Source organism: Mugil cephalus, chromosome 3 (assembly GCF_022458985.1).
Source record: "Mugil cephalus isolate CIBA_MC_2020 chromosome 3, CIBA_Mcephalus_1.1, whole genome shotgun sequence".
NCBI classification, from domain to species: domain Eukaryota; kingdom Metazoa; phylum Chordata; class Actinopteri; order Mugiliformes; family Mugilidae; genus Mugil; species Mugil cephalus.
Genome location: NC_061772.1, coordinates 177,239 through 196,815, shown reverse-complemented (window position 1 = coordinate 196,815; position 19,577 = coordinate 177,239). Strand labels below are relative to the sequence as shown.

The following is a 19,577-nucleotide window of genomic DNA, read 5'->3' as shown; positions in this document are numbered from 1 at the left end:
TCACTTATTTTACTGTTTTTGCCAAGGGGGTGGCCATGGGCTGGCGGCAGTGACATCAGTGCATACCCTCTATAGACAACACAACAGAGAATCTGTTTTGTTTTGTTTTTTTGTTTGTCTGTTTTTTTTTTGTTTTTTTTTTTAGTGGTCAACAATAGTGTTGGGTTAATCCACTACATTCCCCTGATTGCAGACAGGGAGGCAAAACAGGCGCTGTACAAAAATGTACAGCATGCAGGGGGCGTGGCATGCGCATCATGATCAGACAGCTGGCTCCAGGGATGGTCCAACAGATGCAGTCGGTGTGTACTGATTGTAACGGTGAAGGTGAGGGCCACAGTGATCAAAACAATGACCAAGTATTTCTGCTGCGTGTTATTGTGGCTTCATCTGCACATATCCCTCACATATTTTTTTCTTTTCAAACCCACCTCAGGAGAAGTTATCAGTGAGAAAGATCGCTGTAAGAAATGTGAGGGCAAGAAAGTTGTCAAGGAGGTGAAGATTCTTGAAGTACATGTGGACAAAGGCATGAAGCACAGCCAGAAAATAACCTTTGGAGGGGAAGCTGACCAGGCACCTGGCGTTGAACCGGGGGATATAGTCCTTGTCCTACAGGAAAAAGAGCATGAGGTAGGAGGAGTTGTCTCAGTATTGCAGCCATTAGCTATTAGGAAATACTCTGCTTTTTGATCATGTCATAGTTTTATGTGTCAATTATTCCATTAAAAGCTGATATTACTTCTAAGCTTTCACAGCTTTGAGATCACTAACATCATATCATCCAAGTTCAAGCTTACCAATACCGGGGGCAGCTGTGGCTCAGTAGGTAGAGCGGGTTGTCCATAAACCAAAGAGTTAGCATCAATTAAAATTGGTTAATATTTGCTAAGATTAGCAGATTAGCAGATGCAACAGTGGGGCAGTGGTTTGTGCAAAAAATAAGGCACTGCAAAAAGCTGATTTATTAGAGCAAAAATAACTAAAAAAAACAACAAAATAAATAAAACAAAGCTAAACCTAGGGTGTGGGTTATTGTTGACTGCTGGTGTTGTACAGTCTGAAAGCAGTTGGGTTGAAGGACGTGCAGTAGCGTTCCTTCTTGCAGCATGTAGGAGCTTCTTAGGTTCTTAGGAGCTCCAGTCCGATGAATTGGGTGAGAGGGGTTGTCCATGATTGATGCCAGCTTGGCCAACATCATCCTTTCACCCACCTCCATGCCCAGCTTGTTGAGTCTCTTCCTGTCCCCTCTAAACTCCTACTGTTCGAGCAGACCACTGCATACAGGATAGCAGAAGCCACCAACGAGTCATAGAAAGTCCTGAGCAGTGAGCTGTACACTCCAAAGAACCGAAGTCGTCTCAGCAAGTGAAGACGACTTTGGTCCTTCTTATACAGGGCGTATGTATTGTGTGCCCAGTCCAGTTTATGTAGAGGTGAACACCCAGGTATTTGTGTTCCTCCACGACCTCAAAGCTTCCCTTTACTCCAGATGGTTTCCCTGGCATAAATAGCCAACAGTGGGCAGGAGCTGGCAGCTGTCTGCATAGTTTTTGAAGTCAGATGTCTACAGGGTGAAGAAGAATGGAGAGAACACAGTACCCTGTGGCGCCCCATGCTTGAGATTACCACATCAGACGCTAAGCCTCACTTACTGTGGTCTGTTGGTGAAGTAGTCCATGGTCTGTGCAGCCAGGCTACTATCGCACTGGAGAAGTCAAAGAACATGACCATGCTATCGGTGTTCTCAAAGTGGGAAAGACATCTGTGCAGCAGGTAGATGATAGTGTCTGCCACACATATGCCAGGTCAATAGGCAAACTGCAGTGGATCCATCTTGTTGAGCACGAAATGACAGAGGTGGCCCAGGATGATCCTCTAAATGGTCTTCATCAGGTGAGAGGTTTAAACTCCTGGACTGATTTGGCTCACTGGGATGCACTACTTTGGGAACCGGAGCCACACAAGTTTTCCATAGGAGTGTAACTCTCATGTATGGGAAATTATTTTTCAACTGGCAACAAGTTATTTAACCCCAACTGATGCAACTGATGAGTAGCCTCTCATTTCTTAAACAGCAATGTCAAAAGACATATCCCATGGTTGTGAAAAAGATGTTAGTCTGTTTGAGAAGGGTTAAATCATTACTATGCATCAAGCAGAGAAAACATCTAAGGAGATGGCAGATACTTCTAAAATTGGGCCAAGAATTGTGCATAATTAACAACTGGAAGGATAGTGGAGAGAAGAGGGTCATGTGGTCTGATGATTCCAGGTTTACCAGAGTCATGTGTGCATCAGGCTAAGAAGAGAGACAGATCAAGTGATGCATAAATCTTGACTAGTGCACAAGCCTGGTGGGGCCAGTACTATGATCTGGGGTTGCTGCAGTTGGTCAGCTTCAACAACATTATGTGTCCAAAGAATGAGATCAGTTGAAAAACCTGAATATACTGAATGACCAGGGGCCTCATGTGCAAAGACTTCCGCGGATTTCCCACTGAAACATGGCATGCGCTGAAATCCAGAAACTGGCGTCCACCCAAAAAAATCAGATGTATCAAAGTGTGCTTTCACATGGATCCAAGAACTTTTCCTTTGTGCATCCCAATCAGCGTGGAATTGAGCTCACATGCCAAACTCCTCCCTGTCCACGCCCAAATTTGAATATGCAAAGGAATTTAAATAAAGCCTGCATCGCAGATTCCCCACTCTGCACAATCAGATTTTCAGCATGAGTAAAGCAAAAAAGAGAAACTTCACTGAGTCTGAGATCGAACTGTTATTAAATAAGGTTGAGACACGCACTGATATTCTATGTGGTAGCCTGTCGTCATAAACACAAAAAGAAGGGGGAGCGTGTGTTAGGCTGTTAATGCCATGGGGTCCGAGCAGCATGCACACAAGGAAATCAAAAAGAAATGGTCCAATATAATTGTATGTGGTATGCCGTGGCGGTGTGCCATGTTGTGCAGGACACCACAGGGCATTACAATGACAGGTGTCCAAGCAGCGCCGGTGTCCCTTCAGCAGGCTAATTGCCCTCTCCGCCACTGCCCGAGTTCGGGAATGGAGGTCATTGTACCTCCTTTCTTGGTCGGTGCCGGGGGGGGCAACGTTCTCAGGTGGTAGCCACGGTCCCCTGGGGTCAAATCAAGGCATAAAACATATGAAGTAGATTTAGTTTCCTTTATTCCTGTACCATTTGAATGAATCACACTAACTTCTTTCTAATTATAGGTGCTTTAGTGGGAAACGAACACAAAGAACAAAACAACTTTATCAAAGGATAAATTATTTACTCACCAAGAAGCCACCCATCATGCACTGTGTCAGCCTACAGCCTGTTCCCAACCATGCTGTTGGTCAGACTGAACGAGCCATGCGTTGACCGGGCCACCTTGCCACAATGTTAGTGAGCTGTATTTGCACATCACACGCTATTTGAACATTTATGCAATGAAAATGTTTCCTGTTGACAAAAACAAATTCATACTGTGATGGCACTTATATGGCGGTCAAGTGTGTGCAGTCAATAGCTCCAATTACATTAGGGAAACCGGCTCTTGCTGCAAATTGCACTTTAATGTTGGCCTGTCCAACAGCATTGTATGGGAATTTGATGTACCTGGATGACATTCTGATGATCCTGTCCCACAATGCTGGCATGGCTCGGCTCATGGTTGGCCCGTTGGAAAGCCCCTGTTCCCAGGAATTCCAGAGTGGTCAGCACCTGTGTGGGCACAGACAACCCCTGGCTCCACGCTGTGTTTCACTCTAGGGCCGGCTGCAGCTCTGCACACACCTCGAGTAATACTGGCCTTGGTAAACGGAAACGACTCATGAGTCATGTGTCGTTTTGCCAGCAGATCTTGGCGTTCTAAACACTCTCACGCCTAATGTTGGCATTTGCGAGGTCTTCCTTCTTCTTCTTCTCCCTAACCCTAACAAAGGCAAGGCTGCCATTGTTAATACCATTTTCTTCATCACTTTGTGCATGCTTTTATATCAAACCATGATTGCAAACCTGTGTGTATTAGTTGTGCATTAATGTGTCACTGATTTGCACATCGCTCTGAGGACTACCTGATTTCACATTATTGACAGTTCCTCAGCATCGCCTCTTAGTGTCGCCAAAGGAATAATAGCTGTGGAAACCGGTGTACGTCAGCCCTGAAGATGGTTGAAGGCACCACACATTTCCACAGTCAATTCACTTTTGATACATCTGAACGTTGACGTGGACATGGGCGTACGCAACCTTGATACATGAGGCCCCAGGTTATTCCATCAATGGATTTTTTTTTTCCCTAATAGCATGGACATATTTCAAGATGGCAATGCCAGGATTTGTCGTGGGTAGTAGTGTGAGTGGGAATTGAGTTGATAGATGATGATGTCTAGCAGAAGACATGCAGCAGCCAAACTCATGCGGTTCTATTGTTTCTTAATAACTCAGAGAGTATGTGTCTGTATGTATTGTAGGGCTGGACGATTATGGAGAAAATAATAATCACGATAATTTGGATTGATATTGAAATCACGATAAATAAACATTATTATTCATTGATTTCAACAACTTTATTTAAAAACAACCAGAAATAAATTAGTAACAAGTAAATAATATATTTAAATAATGATGGCAATAAAAAAACAATAAATAACAATAAATACCCAGTCTACATTAGGGTTGGGCATCCAATTTTTTGAAGTGTAGGTCAACAGGTCACAAATATTTCACAAGAGATTTTTTTTCATTTAAAAAAGCCTTTACACAGGCCATTTTTATTTATTCACATTGCCAGTTAATTACAGTTTAATTTTGTTGCTGTACTAGGGTTCTAAACTAGGATATTCATTTACAAGGGAGCTTCCCTAAGTGTAACTGTAAAACTAAAAACTTGCTGAAATAACACTACAAGTTGGCAGCAGTCTAAAAAAAAGAGCAGCTGCCCAGATGGGTGTATATAGCCCCTTCCAAATCAAGCGAAAAAACCCGGCTCGACCCACAGCAACCCAGGTTTTCTGCCCCATTAGGTCAAACAACCCAGGACAACGACTCAGCAATCTACCCGGGATTTTATCGGATTTTTATCGTTTTTATCTGCCTGTTACATTCTGACTCGACGACCTGACAGACTATATCATTGTAGAAGCTTCAGCTCAAAAACAAGTTTTGGTCTACTCCCATAAAGACTGATCTCTGAAGGGCAGAGATTTCTGTTCCTTTTTTATTTTTTTTCAATCAAACAAATCAAATGTATTGCTACACGATCGTGGAAGCGCATAGGTGAACAGTGACTGTGACTGTGCTTATATACAGCTGTATAGCGATCTTGCACACTTTTTTATCAATCATGGTAGCTCTGCGTCCAAGGAAAAGAGGAGATTTGGTGGTAGATATTGGGCTCTGTGCAGAACACAGCCTTTTGCAAGAGTTGGGGTTTAACTGGGGGTTTGACTGATAACCATTCTTCAGGTTATCAACGAATGCATTGTTATTTGCAATGTACGCAATGGTGTATGAGGGAGGAAAAAACAGGCACGCAACTCTCACAGCGGGTCAACCCAGCATTTTCAGACCCAGGTAGACCCACCGTTGGTGCACTTCGGCAAAAGTCCGGGGTCGGACCTCCCGCTGTGAGAGCTGTATGCCTCTTTTTCTCCTTCAACACTTGGTCACAGACCACTTTATGGCTGAACTTTAAGTGGTTCAATAAATTTGTCGTGTTGCTTTGGGGAGCAGACACGACACCGCGATGAACTTGGCAAACAATCTTCTTCTGCTCCACGTCCGACAATCTGAAGGCAAAATATCTCCAAATGACCGAAGTTGTCCTACCTTCCTCCTCGACCAAAGGCTCAGGCTGGCTTTCTGCCCTGTTGACAATCGCTTAATTGATCCACACACGTCACACACTTGCTGCAGCTACACGCAACAGAGATGCGTTCACGGTGCCTTTACAGCGCAGGAACTTCGATTAATAGTCCAGCCCTAATGTATTGTTGTACTGTATGTACAATGTTTGAGTTTAAATAAGTTGATTTACAATTTAAAAATAATCGCAGTATTGATGCCAATTCCCCTAGCCTGTGTATGGCATCTTGCATTGTATGTTAGCATTAAGCTAGCGTACCAGAGACGGTACCCCCGGCATTAGCCCCCTGTAGCCCTTTCAAAACTTCCCAGAGGGAATTTTCTAGTTTGTTTTATTATTTATTGTTGGAACTGAAATAGTTACTGTCAGCTGTACTACGCCAAAAACAACAATATCAACACAACTTCCCTGACAGCCCTCGAGTATGTAACTTAAGAAGTAACTTAAGGTATGACTTCATCAAAAAAACAGTATAAATTAATATTACCTGACACAAAATGTGAACCACAACACCAGGCCTGGATTCCAGTTGTTTCTCTGTAAAGCAGGGATTCATTAACTTCTATTTTTTTTTTTTACTTTCGGGAGTAAAATTATATCTCCGACTGCCCTTTTTTAAAATTAATTTTACAATTTAGACGCTATTAAAGCCTATGATTCAAACTAATACAGCCAATTTCCCTGCTCAACTGTCAGTCAAAGCCAAATATTGCACAGTAGTATTATTGTAAATGGCTATTTAAATGAACAGTTGTAAAAACACAAATATATTAAATAAATATTTTTCAAATAATGCTTTCAGATAATATAAAAATGAAAAATACTGTTTAACAGGAGCAGCTTTTTTGAAATTCTGAAGCTCCAAGTTTACATTTAAAATAAAAGATCTTTATTTTCTAAATCTTAGAAAAATAGCCTATAAAACATAGAATCGGAATCAGCTTTATTGCACATACAAGGATTTTGACTCCGGTCACTTTGCTCAGTGGTACAAGAAAAATCAAAACAACACTTAAATAAGCATAAAAATAAAAACGTACGAAAAACTGTACAACATAAATAAGACTTTATCAATAAAATAGTAATAGAAGCAGATATATACAGTGAATTTGAACAGTAATATGTACATGTAATGACAGTTATTTGGGAATGGTTGTTTGTGTCTGGTCAAAGTTTGTAACGCCGGCCTGAGGGGAGGAGTCTGAACAGACAGTTTCTTGGGTGTGAGGGGTCAGTGGAGATTTTACCAGCCTGCTTCCTGACCCTGGACCAGTACAGGTCCTGGATGGAGGGAAGGTCAGTGCCAATAATCCGCTCTGCAGAAGTGATTGTCCTTTGCAGTCTCTCCCTGGCATGTCTGGTGGCTGATCCAACCCAGACTGTGATGGATGCAGTCAGGACAGACTGGATTATTGCAGAGTAGAAGATGATGAACAGCACCTGGGGCAGGTTGAACTTTCTGAGCTAACGTAGCAAGTACAACCTCTGCTGGGCCTTCATCTGAACAGAGTCAATGTGGGAGGTCCACTTTAGGTCCCATGAGGGGTAGACGGGGGGTATCTTCTTAAAGTCCACCGTCATTTCCACAGTCTAGAGTGGGTTTAGCTCCAGGTCGTTCTGACCACACCAGAGGACTGGCTGTTCCACTTAGACTTAGACTTACCCTCTGTATGCAGACTCGTACCCGTCATGGATGAATCCAATGATGGTGGTGTCATCTGTAAACTTCTGGTCAATAGCTCAATCTGTTTCTAACAAATCATCAGCTGTGCAAATAAAAACATTACTTTTCAGCTTTCTTTTCATGAAGCACACAGCGGGAAAATTAATCTTGCAATGTGGTTTGTGTAGTGGCTGGAGCTTTTTGTGGTAGTGCAGTTGAGGCTGTTGCACACATAACTTCACACAGTCTTCATACATCTGACAGGTAATGATGCAACAGCAGTTACGTCATAAACTGCACGTCAATCGATGATGCGTGTAGTGTCCTAAAGCTGTTGGGATTAAGCTCATTATATAGTGGACTATATAGTGAAATCCTATGTAACACCCTTTCGTTACACACACAGAGTAATCCCCAATATTTCCAGTTTAACTATGTTGAGCAATACAGTCTGAATGAGTTTTTGGTTGTTGTAGTTCCTTGTTTTCACCAGCAGGGTGCACAATTTCACTCACATAAGCACTACTCGCGCTCTTAGCTACCGTGTTTGTTCTGCTGGGTTGTTTTTTTCCCCTTGCACTGATGCCGACGAGAGCAGATGCAATACGGCTGAGAGAGAGCATGTTAATGTTAATAACTCGATGAAAAGTGATTAAAACTTTATTTCATTTTTGAGTAAATTGTTCCGGAAGGTATCCGCACCCGTGAGGAAATTTTTGGGTGCTGGACGGCACTGTGTTATCGTGTTTTGTGAGAAGAAAAACTCATTTTTTTTTGTATGAGTCGATTGTGATGGCGAGCCAGAGCCCGGACCAGAGGGACGTGGAGCAGTATGCCACCTTACATGCGTGGAGGGTGTAACGTCGGAGGCAGCTTCATCGCGCATCTGGAGCACATCTATCACATCATACAGATGAGAAACAACATCACACTACCCGGGTAGATGAACAGATACATAAACTAATACACAACCATACATTGAAGGACTGCCACACATACTTACATTGAATACGAACGCAGGACACTGACTAATTTGGGCTGTTGACTTTACTGAACTTTGTTGGTTTATTATTTTGGGCCCGTTTTTTCCTATTTGATTTGCACTTTGAACAGTATTATTTCTTTTTTTTATGCTCTGAAATTGTTGGGTTGTTGGTTACAATTGAGGTTGTTAAGTAGGTTGATTTCTGGGGGTTGATAAAGAAATATAAATTCAGTTGTTAGCTGAACTATTTTGAGTTGGTGAAACTGAAGAGTGGCTTCCTGCCAATAAATATTTTTTTGTCACTGTTCGCAAACTGTTGTCTGTGTCACATACATCCTCCTTGAGCAAAACTATATCTTCTGATTTGGCCTAAATTGAAAGTACATGATAGTCACCTTAGTTTATGTACAGTAGACAGTGTTACACCTATATATATTGTAAGGGAGTAGGGGTTGGGGAGTGAGTGAACGATTTCAGAAGACAGGGGTTGTCTGTTTAACTCCAATTAAGGCGTATACATACATATGTTGAATAGTATGGATATATAGTGGTTTTCCATTTGAAGAGAATGATTAACTTGCACACACTTTTCACAGGTCAGTTTTTCCACATGCAGGCTGGAAAGCTATACCATTCCTTTGTCCGGATTACTGAGTTGAAGAAGCAGTATGTCACAGCAGTTGCCGAGTTGTACATAAGACACAGGGTTACTAGCAAGAATCTTTCATGTTGTAAAAAAAATGACCTGTCTATGATGCAACATCTCTTTTGATTTAGTTTGATTTAGATTTTATAGGTAATTCTTCCTATTGGTTCAAGTGCCTGGCATACATAAATGATTTGGAACGGTGCTTTAGCTTTTCACGTTTACAGCACATCACACAAGGCAAATATACACATACCGTAGACTAATGTGCTAAGCGTAACGGTATGGCTTCATTTAGATTTAGAATATACACCATGATATTATATTTACCTGGTTAAAACAGGGTTTCGAAGCACACCAGCACAGTTTCACAGTTTGTCTGAATACATAAGTGGGGGCGGCTTTGGCTCAGTGGGTAGAGCGGGAACCCCCGTTTGGTCCTAGTGCAACTGGCACTGGTGTGTGAATGTGTGAGTGAATGGGTGAATGTGCCTCTGACTGAGTACGGCTTTGAGTACCTTTGAGTAGGTAGAAAAGTGCTATATGCTATATAAGCTATATAAGAGCAAGACCATTTAAGTGGCTTATGTAAAGGCTCTCAGTCATCCAGGTCATGGTGTACCCAAAAAACATTATATATATATATATAATTAAATAATTGAACAATTAAACAAGTCAAGCAAGTTTCTGATGGGTTATACCTACAGAGTTTATTTAATGTCAAACTTCCCACCAAACCCTCATAACTGAAAAACCTACTCGGATGAGTGGCGAAATGTCTTCTCAAAACAAGGGGACGTCCCCCTTACATATTGACTGTGAAAACACTGCTAATATTCTAACCACCTTTTTAATTTTTAGACATTCAGGCGAGATGGAAATGACCTCTTCATGAACCACAAGATTGGACTGGTGGAGGCACTATGCGGCTTCCAGTTTCTGCTGAAACATTTAGATGGAAGACAAATCGTTGTTAAGTACCCTGCTGGCAAAGTAATCGAACCTGGTCAGTATTCTTGTTGCTTCAGCTGTTTTTCTCCTATTTTTTTTTAGTATTATTTCACCATCAAATTTTCCTTGAACACCTTATCTTAATAAGAAAGGTTCTGCAGCTAAGCAAGAAGAAAAAACTGAATGTCTGTAAGCCGTGGCACATGAGTGAGGCATGTGGCAGATGTTTTTGCTGCATTGACTAAAAGTTTGTACAGAGACTACCTGTCACGGCAAAAACCGCTACTGCATATTGCTACTAAACAAATTTTCATTCTAACGTGTGCAATGACATTAAAGTTCTTCTTAAAGACATGGATAGAAAACCTAGAAAGTGGGTTAATTAACTCTTAGGTGACAGTTCTGGAAATATTATAAGAGTTTGTGTGAATTGTGAATAAAACTTTTTTAACCAAACTACATGTTTTGCAGGCTCAGTCAGGGTGGTGCGAGGAGAAGGTATGCCACAGTACCGAAACCCATTCGAGAAGGGAGATCTCTATATCAAGTTTGACGTTCAGTTCCCTGACAACAACTGGGTTAGCCCAGAGAAACTTGTGGTATGTTATATTACTCATTGCTAATCATCTTCTAGTATTATTTGATACTTAATATTAAGATCCATTCAGCAAAGTTATGTTGTCTTTAGATAAAAAATGTGATAATCATGATCACTAAACACTCAGCCACTAGTTCTACTTTATCCAATTCTATATTAACAAATAACGTGTAAATTATTTTAAAGGTGTTTTTTAATGGTTTGAAACTAGATATATCCTTTAGCCTTTGAGCCTTAAAAGAGAAATGTCACTGATGGGTCAGCATGCAGATGCAGTATAAACACACATGCTCATTTAAGTATAGGTTGAAACCAATGGGCACATGACACTATATTGGCAGTTTTTCATGGTTTTCAGGCCACTGTTGTTACTTGTCTGACCAGATACATCTTTAAAAAGTGGTGGATACCGGTTTGCTTCACTGTGTGGAATAACAGTGTAGCAGAGAGTGTATTTGTAATAGTGTTGACGTGTAGCTTAACTAGATCGTTGAAACATAACTGTGGTTTATCGCACCTTAATTTATCTAGCCAAACCCAGGCGTCATTATCGCCAAACTTGCCACAGTCTGGAAGAGGTTATAAAGCCATATCTAAAGCTTTGTGTCTCCAGCAAACCACAATGCGACCTATTATCCACAAATGACGAAAACATGGAACAGTGGTGAACCTTTCCAGCAGTGACTGGCTGACCAAAATTACACCAAGAGAACAGCAGTGACTGATGAAAGAGGTCACAAAAGACTCCATAACAACATCCAAAGAACTGTAGTTCCAAGATGAAAACCACTGCTGAGCAAAAAGAACATAAAGGCTTGTCTCAGTTTTGCCAGAAAACATCTTGATGATCCCCAAGACTTCTGGGAAAAAACTGAGATGCACACTGTGGACTGAAGGTGTGTCCACCATTACATCTGGCATAAAAGTAACACCACATTTCAGAAAAAGATCATGATACCAACCAGTGGCTGGTATAAATGGGCTAACAGGACTAAGGCCACTAAAGCTAACACAAAAAAATGAGAAAATTATTTTTTTAAATAACTTACAGTAGATTGTTAAGTTTGGGTGAAACGAAGGGTAGCAACAGCACCAAATAGTCAAAAGAAAAACACAAAATATCTCTGAATGGACTGATTTATTACAGCCCCAGCACATGCACTCTTCTTCCATTCTACTAATACTTGTCATGCCTCTGTAATTTGCTAATCATTTGGGCTAAATTCAGTCAGCCCTCAGGCTGCTGACTTTTGATTAATGTCCAAACAGTGTCAAAGTGAGGAAAGAGAGAGAATAAGTTCAGCTGTGGCTGCATTAGCATGAACGAGGTAGATTATTTGCTTTCCAATCCATTTTCCTTAGTGTCTTTGGAGGAAAAGTTGGAAATCAAGAGACTAGAATCACACCAGCCAAACAATGTTCAAATAACTCAAAGGGACAAACAACAAAATCGTAAGTTTTGTGTTTCTTGGTTTAAAAGAAAGGACTTGCAAACGGCAAGTGTATCCAAGAATTCACCTTTCTGTTTTCCATGCCTGCTTTTTAGAGGAGATCGCATGGATCCAACGAGGAATTGTGGCTTTGAAACATTTGTCGGCTTAAATTAGAAAATGTGAATGTAGCACAAGCCACATTGGAAACAGGGGTGAGCTGCCTATTTTAGGAAAATGCTGATTCAGCATTTTGAAACCTTTGTTAGATAGTGACACTGGCTAACACACTGGAGATCGGGTTCATATTTTTTTCATAGTGCAGTGCTGGTTGTCATCTAAAGCTACATGATTCAAGTTTTTGTTTTTGATTAGTTTTTTAATTTTTTGTTTATATTTTACAGAAGTTGCACTTTTTTATTTCATGCATTTTGCATGAAAACACCAACTGTTAAAAATATGAGTGGCTGAAATGTTGTTATTGTAATGCCAGCATTATGATTAACACCTGAATAAGTGGTTGAATAGTTTTATATTCAGTTTATATAATAGTTCTTAAGTTGACTGAAGCTGCACATTTTGAGTCTTTTTGAAATTACTACTCAGTAGTTGGACTTTTTTTTTGTGTTAAAAATGGGTTTACACTCCTAGAAAAGGGGGTATGGCCATCTATTACTCAATATTAACGAATGTTTTCCGTGTGTAGGAGCTGGAGGACATGCTGCCCTCACGGTCAGAGCCACCTCTCATCACCGGAGATGCAGAGGAGGTTGACCTGCAGGAATATGATGTCAGCCAGAGCTCAACGACAGGTAGCCGCAGAGAGGCATACAATGACAGCTCAGATGAAGAGGGTGGTCCCCATGGGCCCGGAGTACAGTGTGCCCACCAGTAATCTCAAACTCTTTCTCACACACACACACACACACACACACACACACACACACACACACACACATATACACACGACTCATTGTTCTACGTGGAGAGGTAGAATGTTTGAGTTGAAGTAAACAAGCAGACATGTCAAGCTAAAAGGCTTGGTATGTCATCAGACACAGATCTATATATATTCTGTGGATAACACCTGGAATAGTTGTTTAATGTTATAAACTTGTATGCTTGAATCATTTTGATCTTTGTCAGAGGAGCTCATGCTGAGGCAGCCACAAACGTATTACACAGAACCTGAAACTGATTAGACACTTAAATTGCACCTTTCAGGTAGAAACTACCCAGTTTGGGATTAATAAAGCATCTATCTATCTATCTATCTATCTATCTATCTATCTATCTATCTATCTATCTATCTATCTATCTATCTATCTATCTATCTGTCTATCTGTCTATCTATCTATCTATCTATCTATCTATCTATCTATCTATCTATCTATCTATCTATCTAACTATCTGTCTATCTGTCTATCTGTCATATAAAATAATAAGATATGTCAAAACAAGAGGTTGCCTCAGTGAACACCATACTATCTAGACCTATGATCTGGTGCTCAAAGTGAAGCCCTGACCCTTTTAAATCCAGCCCCCTCTACCAAGTGGAACTCCAGGTCAGTCAACAAAAAGAATTATTCTTGTTTGCGGAGTGTGTGACAGGCATTTTGTTTTGATGGTATTTACAATCATGAATTTAAGAATTAGCCAATGTGCATACACAGGCAAAGTAGCTGGACAATGTGACATGCAGATCTCCTGTATTCATGGACACATCCACTAATGTGTCAAATTTTTCAAGCTTTGTTTTCTTTGTAGGTTGTTACTTATGTTTCTCTTTCTTAACATTTTAATTCAGACAGAAATTTGGTTATTGTGTATATAATTGAAGTGGTTGTTGGTAAGCTTAAACAGCTGCTATATCCCAAGTGTGCTATGTGATTTTTAAAAAAAGAAAAATAAGGCAAATGAGAAAAACCTATCGTCTATAGTCTCTCTGTTGAGGCCATGTGCATGTAAAAAGCTTTGGTTCTCGCACTTCTCAAACGTCAAAGCAGCACACGTGTGAAATGTCTATGAAGTTGTGGAATAAATTGTTGGAATACCATGTACTGTGTGTTGCCATGTCTTCTTCCTTTATTCTTATTAATATTCAATAAACAATAGTAGTATAATAATACCTGCTGATTTTGTGCCATGAACCAAACATGAGAATTAGACTGAAGAATTAGTTTAAAACTAAAAGTGCTTCAAAACTTTGCGTTGGAAAAACTCAACGGGTCTTTTTTTTAAATTATCACCGACTGGAATCTATCCAAGAATGGGCGTCAATCGCCAGCTCTTCAACCATTTACAGAAAATGTCAGCTCACCGCTGCTTCTGTTGAACTTTGTTGTTGGAGAGGATAATGATCTCCTTGACTTTTAAAGTCTCTTTGTGTATACTGTAAATTCCTTTAAATAAATGACCATGAAATATTATCTCACCTGCCCCTTGAGGTGTCGGCTCCTTATGCAGGTATTATGCAAGTGGTTTGACCCCACATCTAACATGCACTGAAAATTGAATTTTTGGAAAGCAAGTAAAACCCCCTGCAGTGGAAATTCAGAATTGCACAGTAGAGTTCATATCAAGGAACAAATTGCCATGAAGCCACATATATAAACAAAATGCAAAAAAAAACAAACAAAAAATTCATGTTACTGAATGCTGTGGCTCCTGAGCTCCCTCATCTTGGCATAGATGAGAGTCCTTGCCTCCACGATTCCCTCTCACCCTCTTCTGTCACTGTACGCAGGGTCCATACACCAGTAACAAACATGATAGAACAGAAACCAGGTTATTATACTTAGACTTGAATGATCCACAAGGGAAATTAATTGATCATAGTAGCTTAATTGTCACAAAAAGATCACCTGTTAAACAGCTGGATAGAATAAGGAATAAAAGAAGTTCTGTAGCGTTCACTATAGCAGCGGAGCTGAATCATTCTGCGCTCCTCTGTCACTCAAATGTTTGGTAGTAGTGTAGTGGACAGGATGGATTGTCCATAATGGAGAGCAGTTTATCCAATGTCCTCCTGTCCCTCACCAAGACAAATGACTCCAACTCACTACCGATCTACTGATTAGTTTTTTTGCTGGTACTACTTCCCCAACAAACCACAGCAAAGAACAGCAAGGCACTCGCAACAACAGACTGGTAGAAAGACTAGTAATTCACTGCACACATTGAAAGACCTGAGCTTCCTGAGAAAATAGAGCCCTCTCAGGCCCTTCTTGTACACAGCATGACTGTTGTCCCTCCAGTCCAGTCAGGTGTTCATGTGGGCTCCCAGGTACTTGTAGTAGTTCAGTACTTCCACCTCCAGGCCCTGGATGGTGATGGGCTCCACTGGTGTCCTCTTCCTCCTGAAGTCAATGACCTGCTCGTTGGTCTTGTCCACGAGTAGGTGGTTAGCCCGGGACCACTCCACGAAATCTACGATCAGTGGCCAGTGGCCTGTCCATCTCTGATACACACACAAACTCCAACAAAGAAGACATAGGTGAATTTCCTCGATAAATAATATGGACGCTTTCCCACGGTTAAAATTTCCATGTCCGGTGTACAGACATGCTCTTTCACAATTATATGAACGGGACTGCACCATCTCTCATTAACATAAACAGCAGTCCCGCCGCCCTTCTTACTGCTCAGGAATGTGTCTATCCGCCCGTACAGCAAAAAGGCAGCTATTGACACACTGTGGTCCAGAAAGTCCGCATGCAACCAGGTCTACAGGTCTCCAGAAAACACAAAATACTGCTGACTGCATATTTCCTCTGGGTTCTAACAAGCGTCACAGATTTACATCATCCAGTTATACACTCTATTGCCAAAAGGTCTTATCATCATCAGTGTCTAACTTTACAAATGTGCTTCTGAAAGAATGGTCAAATATTCCCACAAACACACTCCTAAACCTTGTGGAAAGCCTTCCCATGAAGCCCTTATAGCTGCAAACAGTAGACTGATGTCAGATTAAACCCCATGGATTAAGAATGGGATGTCATTTAAGTTCACATGCGTGTAAAGTCAGGTGAGCAAATACTTTGGGCAATATAGTGTATAACTGGATGATGTAGCTGTCTACCATCCTGAGCTAGTTAGAGCTGCGCACAGCAGCAAGTTGCCAAAAGACTGTTTATTAAGGTCATTTTCACACCTGACCAAGACGACTCGGTTAGATTGGGGCTTTTTCTTTTATTTGTTTTTGTTTTTTTCATTTATCATTTGGTTTTTCACGCATTTTTCACGCTGGAATTTCAAAACTGCACCAACCTTTTTAAGCAACATCACATGTTGGAAAGGGGCGCTCATTGATTGGAAGATGTAGAAAGAAATCCCTCCCTCCCTCCGTCTCAACACAGAAAAACAAACGGTTGAATAAAAATGGCAAACGGAGCAGCATATGTAGTTAGCTGTAACTTCCAACTGACCGAGGGGCAAGATGGCGACCTGACCAGACGCACCTATCTCTGCTCTGTTGGCAAAGTCCCTAAATCTAAATAATAAGTTACGTTTCCTAATCAAAAAGACGCTAACAACTGGCACAAACCAACTACTTAGATTTTAGGTTTCATTCACCAACCACAAAGAAACAAAAATGGCGACTTCAGCGAAGAAAGCACATAATCATAAAAAGTACTTGACGTACGCGATTATGCTAACTCAAGCATGGAGATGGACACTAGCACGGTGAGCAACAAACAAGACCATGGAACCCCAACAAAGATCCTGGGGCCAATCAGAAAGTAAAAAGTAAATGATGATGACTCTCCCTCCTTTGGAGAAGGTGAGGTATCAAACCCTGCCATTTTCAAGGCTGTTAAAAGTCTAACAACCATGGTGGAAAGTTTTAACTCCAGGATAAGTGAAAACATACTTGCAATTGACAACCTGGCCAAAAGTCTGGATTTCAACTTCAAAGAAATCAATGACTGCAAGGAAAAATATCAGCTTCAGACAAACAAGTCTCTGCAGTCATAACTGTAAATAAAGACATCAAGGATGAGATGACTGGAATGTGAAAGATACAAAAGGCGCTGGAATCTCCGTGACCATGGTCTGAAGGAGATTGAGGGAGAAAACACCAGAGACAATAATCAGAATAACACCACAGTGGTCAGAGAAGATAGAGGATAGATAGAGGACATCGTTGACTCTGCACATTGCTTAGGGAGAAATGTGGACGGAAAAAATCAACAGATCATCGTGCAGTTCACCATGAGGATCCACCGCTACACAAGTTGGCAAGCATCCAAGAATCACACAGCATGCAAGGAGCACAGAATTCGCTTCGCAGAAGACCTGACCAAAGCTGACAAGGAGGCCCGAGACATAGTGTGGCCAAAAATAAAGTAAGCCAGATCGTTTTTTCAGCGAGCCTTTTTTCGAGGTCCAATTGGTTTCATCAACAACTGCCCTATTCCAGTGCCATAATCTTAGGTAAAATCAGTCTTGTTTTAGTGCGCCCCCATATGTTAACAACTTTCTTCTAAGTTTGGATTACTGATAACTCATTTCCCCAGCTTGGTGCTTTGGATATTGAATGATTGTTAATTGTTCAGTTTATGATGTTATTTTGATGACAGTTAAACCATAACGTCTTAATCCAGTACCAGGTCATCTCACACTGCAGAGTATGCATACATGGGCGTATCAATCATTTAAACAGTTCATGCAATAGTTGGTTTACAGGCTATTATTGATTTATTTAAAAATAAGTAAATAGTATCTCAGGAAGTCTTGAACAATTTTTTACTAAGGGACACTGCCTTTTCTAAAGGGTACTTCATTCTTCATTCTAAGTTAGAAACACTAGAATCTACACAGAACACTAACACTGTTTTGTCTTAACACCCTAAATTTTTTGTTCTTTTTCATGTCTTCTCTAACATGACAGATAACGCTAAATAGTTTAAATACAAGAGGTCTACAAAACAAAGATAAAAGAAAAGCAATATAGTTGTTCTGTAAGGGCTTAAAAGCACATATAACATTCCTACAAGAAACCACTCTGAAAACAATTATGAGAAGTTTTGGTCTAATCAATTGGGGATAAAATTATATTCAGCCATGTTACCTCTCGCTCAAGTGGAGTTGCTGTTTTACTTGCTGTTTTAACAACTGTCCAGGAAAAAAGTAATTTCACAAAGCAGATATAAATGGTCATTGGATAGTGGTAGTCATGAACGTAGAGGATAATTTTTTTATCATCTGCAATCTGTATGGTTATGATATAAGTTCCTGGAACAAGGATTTGATGACAACTATTTACACTGAGATTGAGGACCTGAAAAGTATATATCCTATTGATTATGTCCTTGTTGGAGGTGACTTTAATATGACCCCAAATGACTGGAAAGATAGATACCCATTGAGATGTAATACTCATCACTTTAACAACACAGTCATGGATTTTTGTAACACACTGCTGCTAGAAGATATTTGGAGAGTCATGAACCCTGCGATTCAATTCAGTTCAATTCAGTTTTATTTATATAGCGTCAATAACAATACAAATTGTCTCCAGACGCTTCACAAAAACCAGCCTGCAACCTCCAGAGCAACCCTGAGGGTGACGCTGGAAAGGAAAAACTCCCTTTTAACAGGAAGAAACCTTGAGCAGAACCCAGCTCATATGGAGGGACCCATCTGCTGAAGGCCAGCCGGGTAGAAACAGAGAAGACAGAGAGAAAAGAAGAGCAGGAGAAACAGATAAACAAACTTCTGTCATAGATACACATATCAAACTGAAGGAAACACATAGAATCTAATGATATAACACATAGATGATGATCTTATGTGGCAATTTGTGAGTATAACAGGAATCATGGGCAGGCTGGTGAATTGTTCATCTGGTAGGAGTGGACAACTGGAGGAGGTCATGAACACTGGGGCAGATGTAGTTTATGGAGCTCCACGGCACTCCAGGCCATGAAGACTGGACTGGTTGATGAGGCCACGACAGCAGAAGTAGCTTAGAACTCCACAGGTCAGATATTCAGCACTCCAGACCAGAGACCCTCACAAGGAGATGTAGTGGGAGGGGAGAGAGTGAGACACAGCGGTCAATAATAGAAAATAAATGATAACAGATGGAAAATAAATTATAAGATATTAGAGGACAGGAGCCAGAGAAGAGAGACAAGAGGACATGTCCTCAGTGCATCGTCCCCCGGCAGCCTAGGCCTATAGCAGCATAGCTAAGGGATGGTTAAATCCAGCCCTAACTATAAGCTTTGTCAAAAAGGAAAGTCTTAAGCCTGACTTTAAACGTAGAGACTGTGTCTGCCTCCTAAACCCAAACTGGGAGCTGGTTCCACAGGAAAGGAGCCTGAAGGCTCTACCTCCCATTCTACTTTTAGAAACTCTAGGAACCACAAGTAGACCTGCACTAAGAGATCATAGTGATCTGTTAGGACAATATGG

General features: G+C 40.8%; 1 protein-coding gene across 1 annotated transcript in view; it reads left to right on the top strand.

Moving 5' to 3' along the window:
* The window catches only part of dnaja2a (DnaJ heat shock protein family (Hsp40) member A2a), a 38,499-nt gene extending 24,291 nt beyond the window's left edge, over nucleotides 1-14,208 (top strand). The window contains exons 5-9 of the mRNA XM_047581507.1: nucleotides 194-327; nucleotides 437-633; nucleotides 10,035-10,179; nucleotides 10,596-10,723; nucleotides 12,859-14,208. Coding sequence (XP_047437463.1) covers nucleotides 194-327; nucleotides 437-633; nucleotides 10,035-10,179; nucleotides 10,596-10,723; nucleotides 12,859-13,047 — 793 coding nt within the window. The 3' untranslated portion in view covers nucleotides 13,048-14,208. The remainder of the gene's footprint in view (nucleotides 1-193; nucleotides 328-436; nucleotides 634-10,034; nucleotides 10,180-10,595; nucleotides 10,724-12,858) is intronic.
* The last annotated feature ends 5,369 nt before the right edge of the window (nucleotides 14,209-19,577 follow it).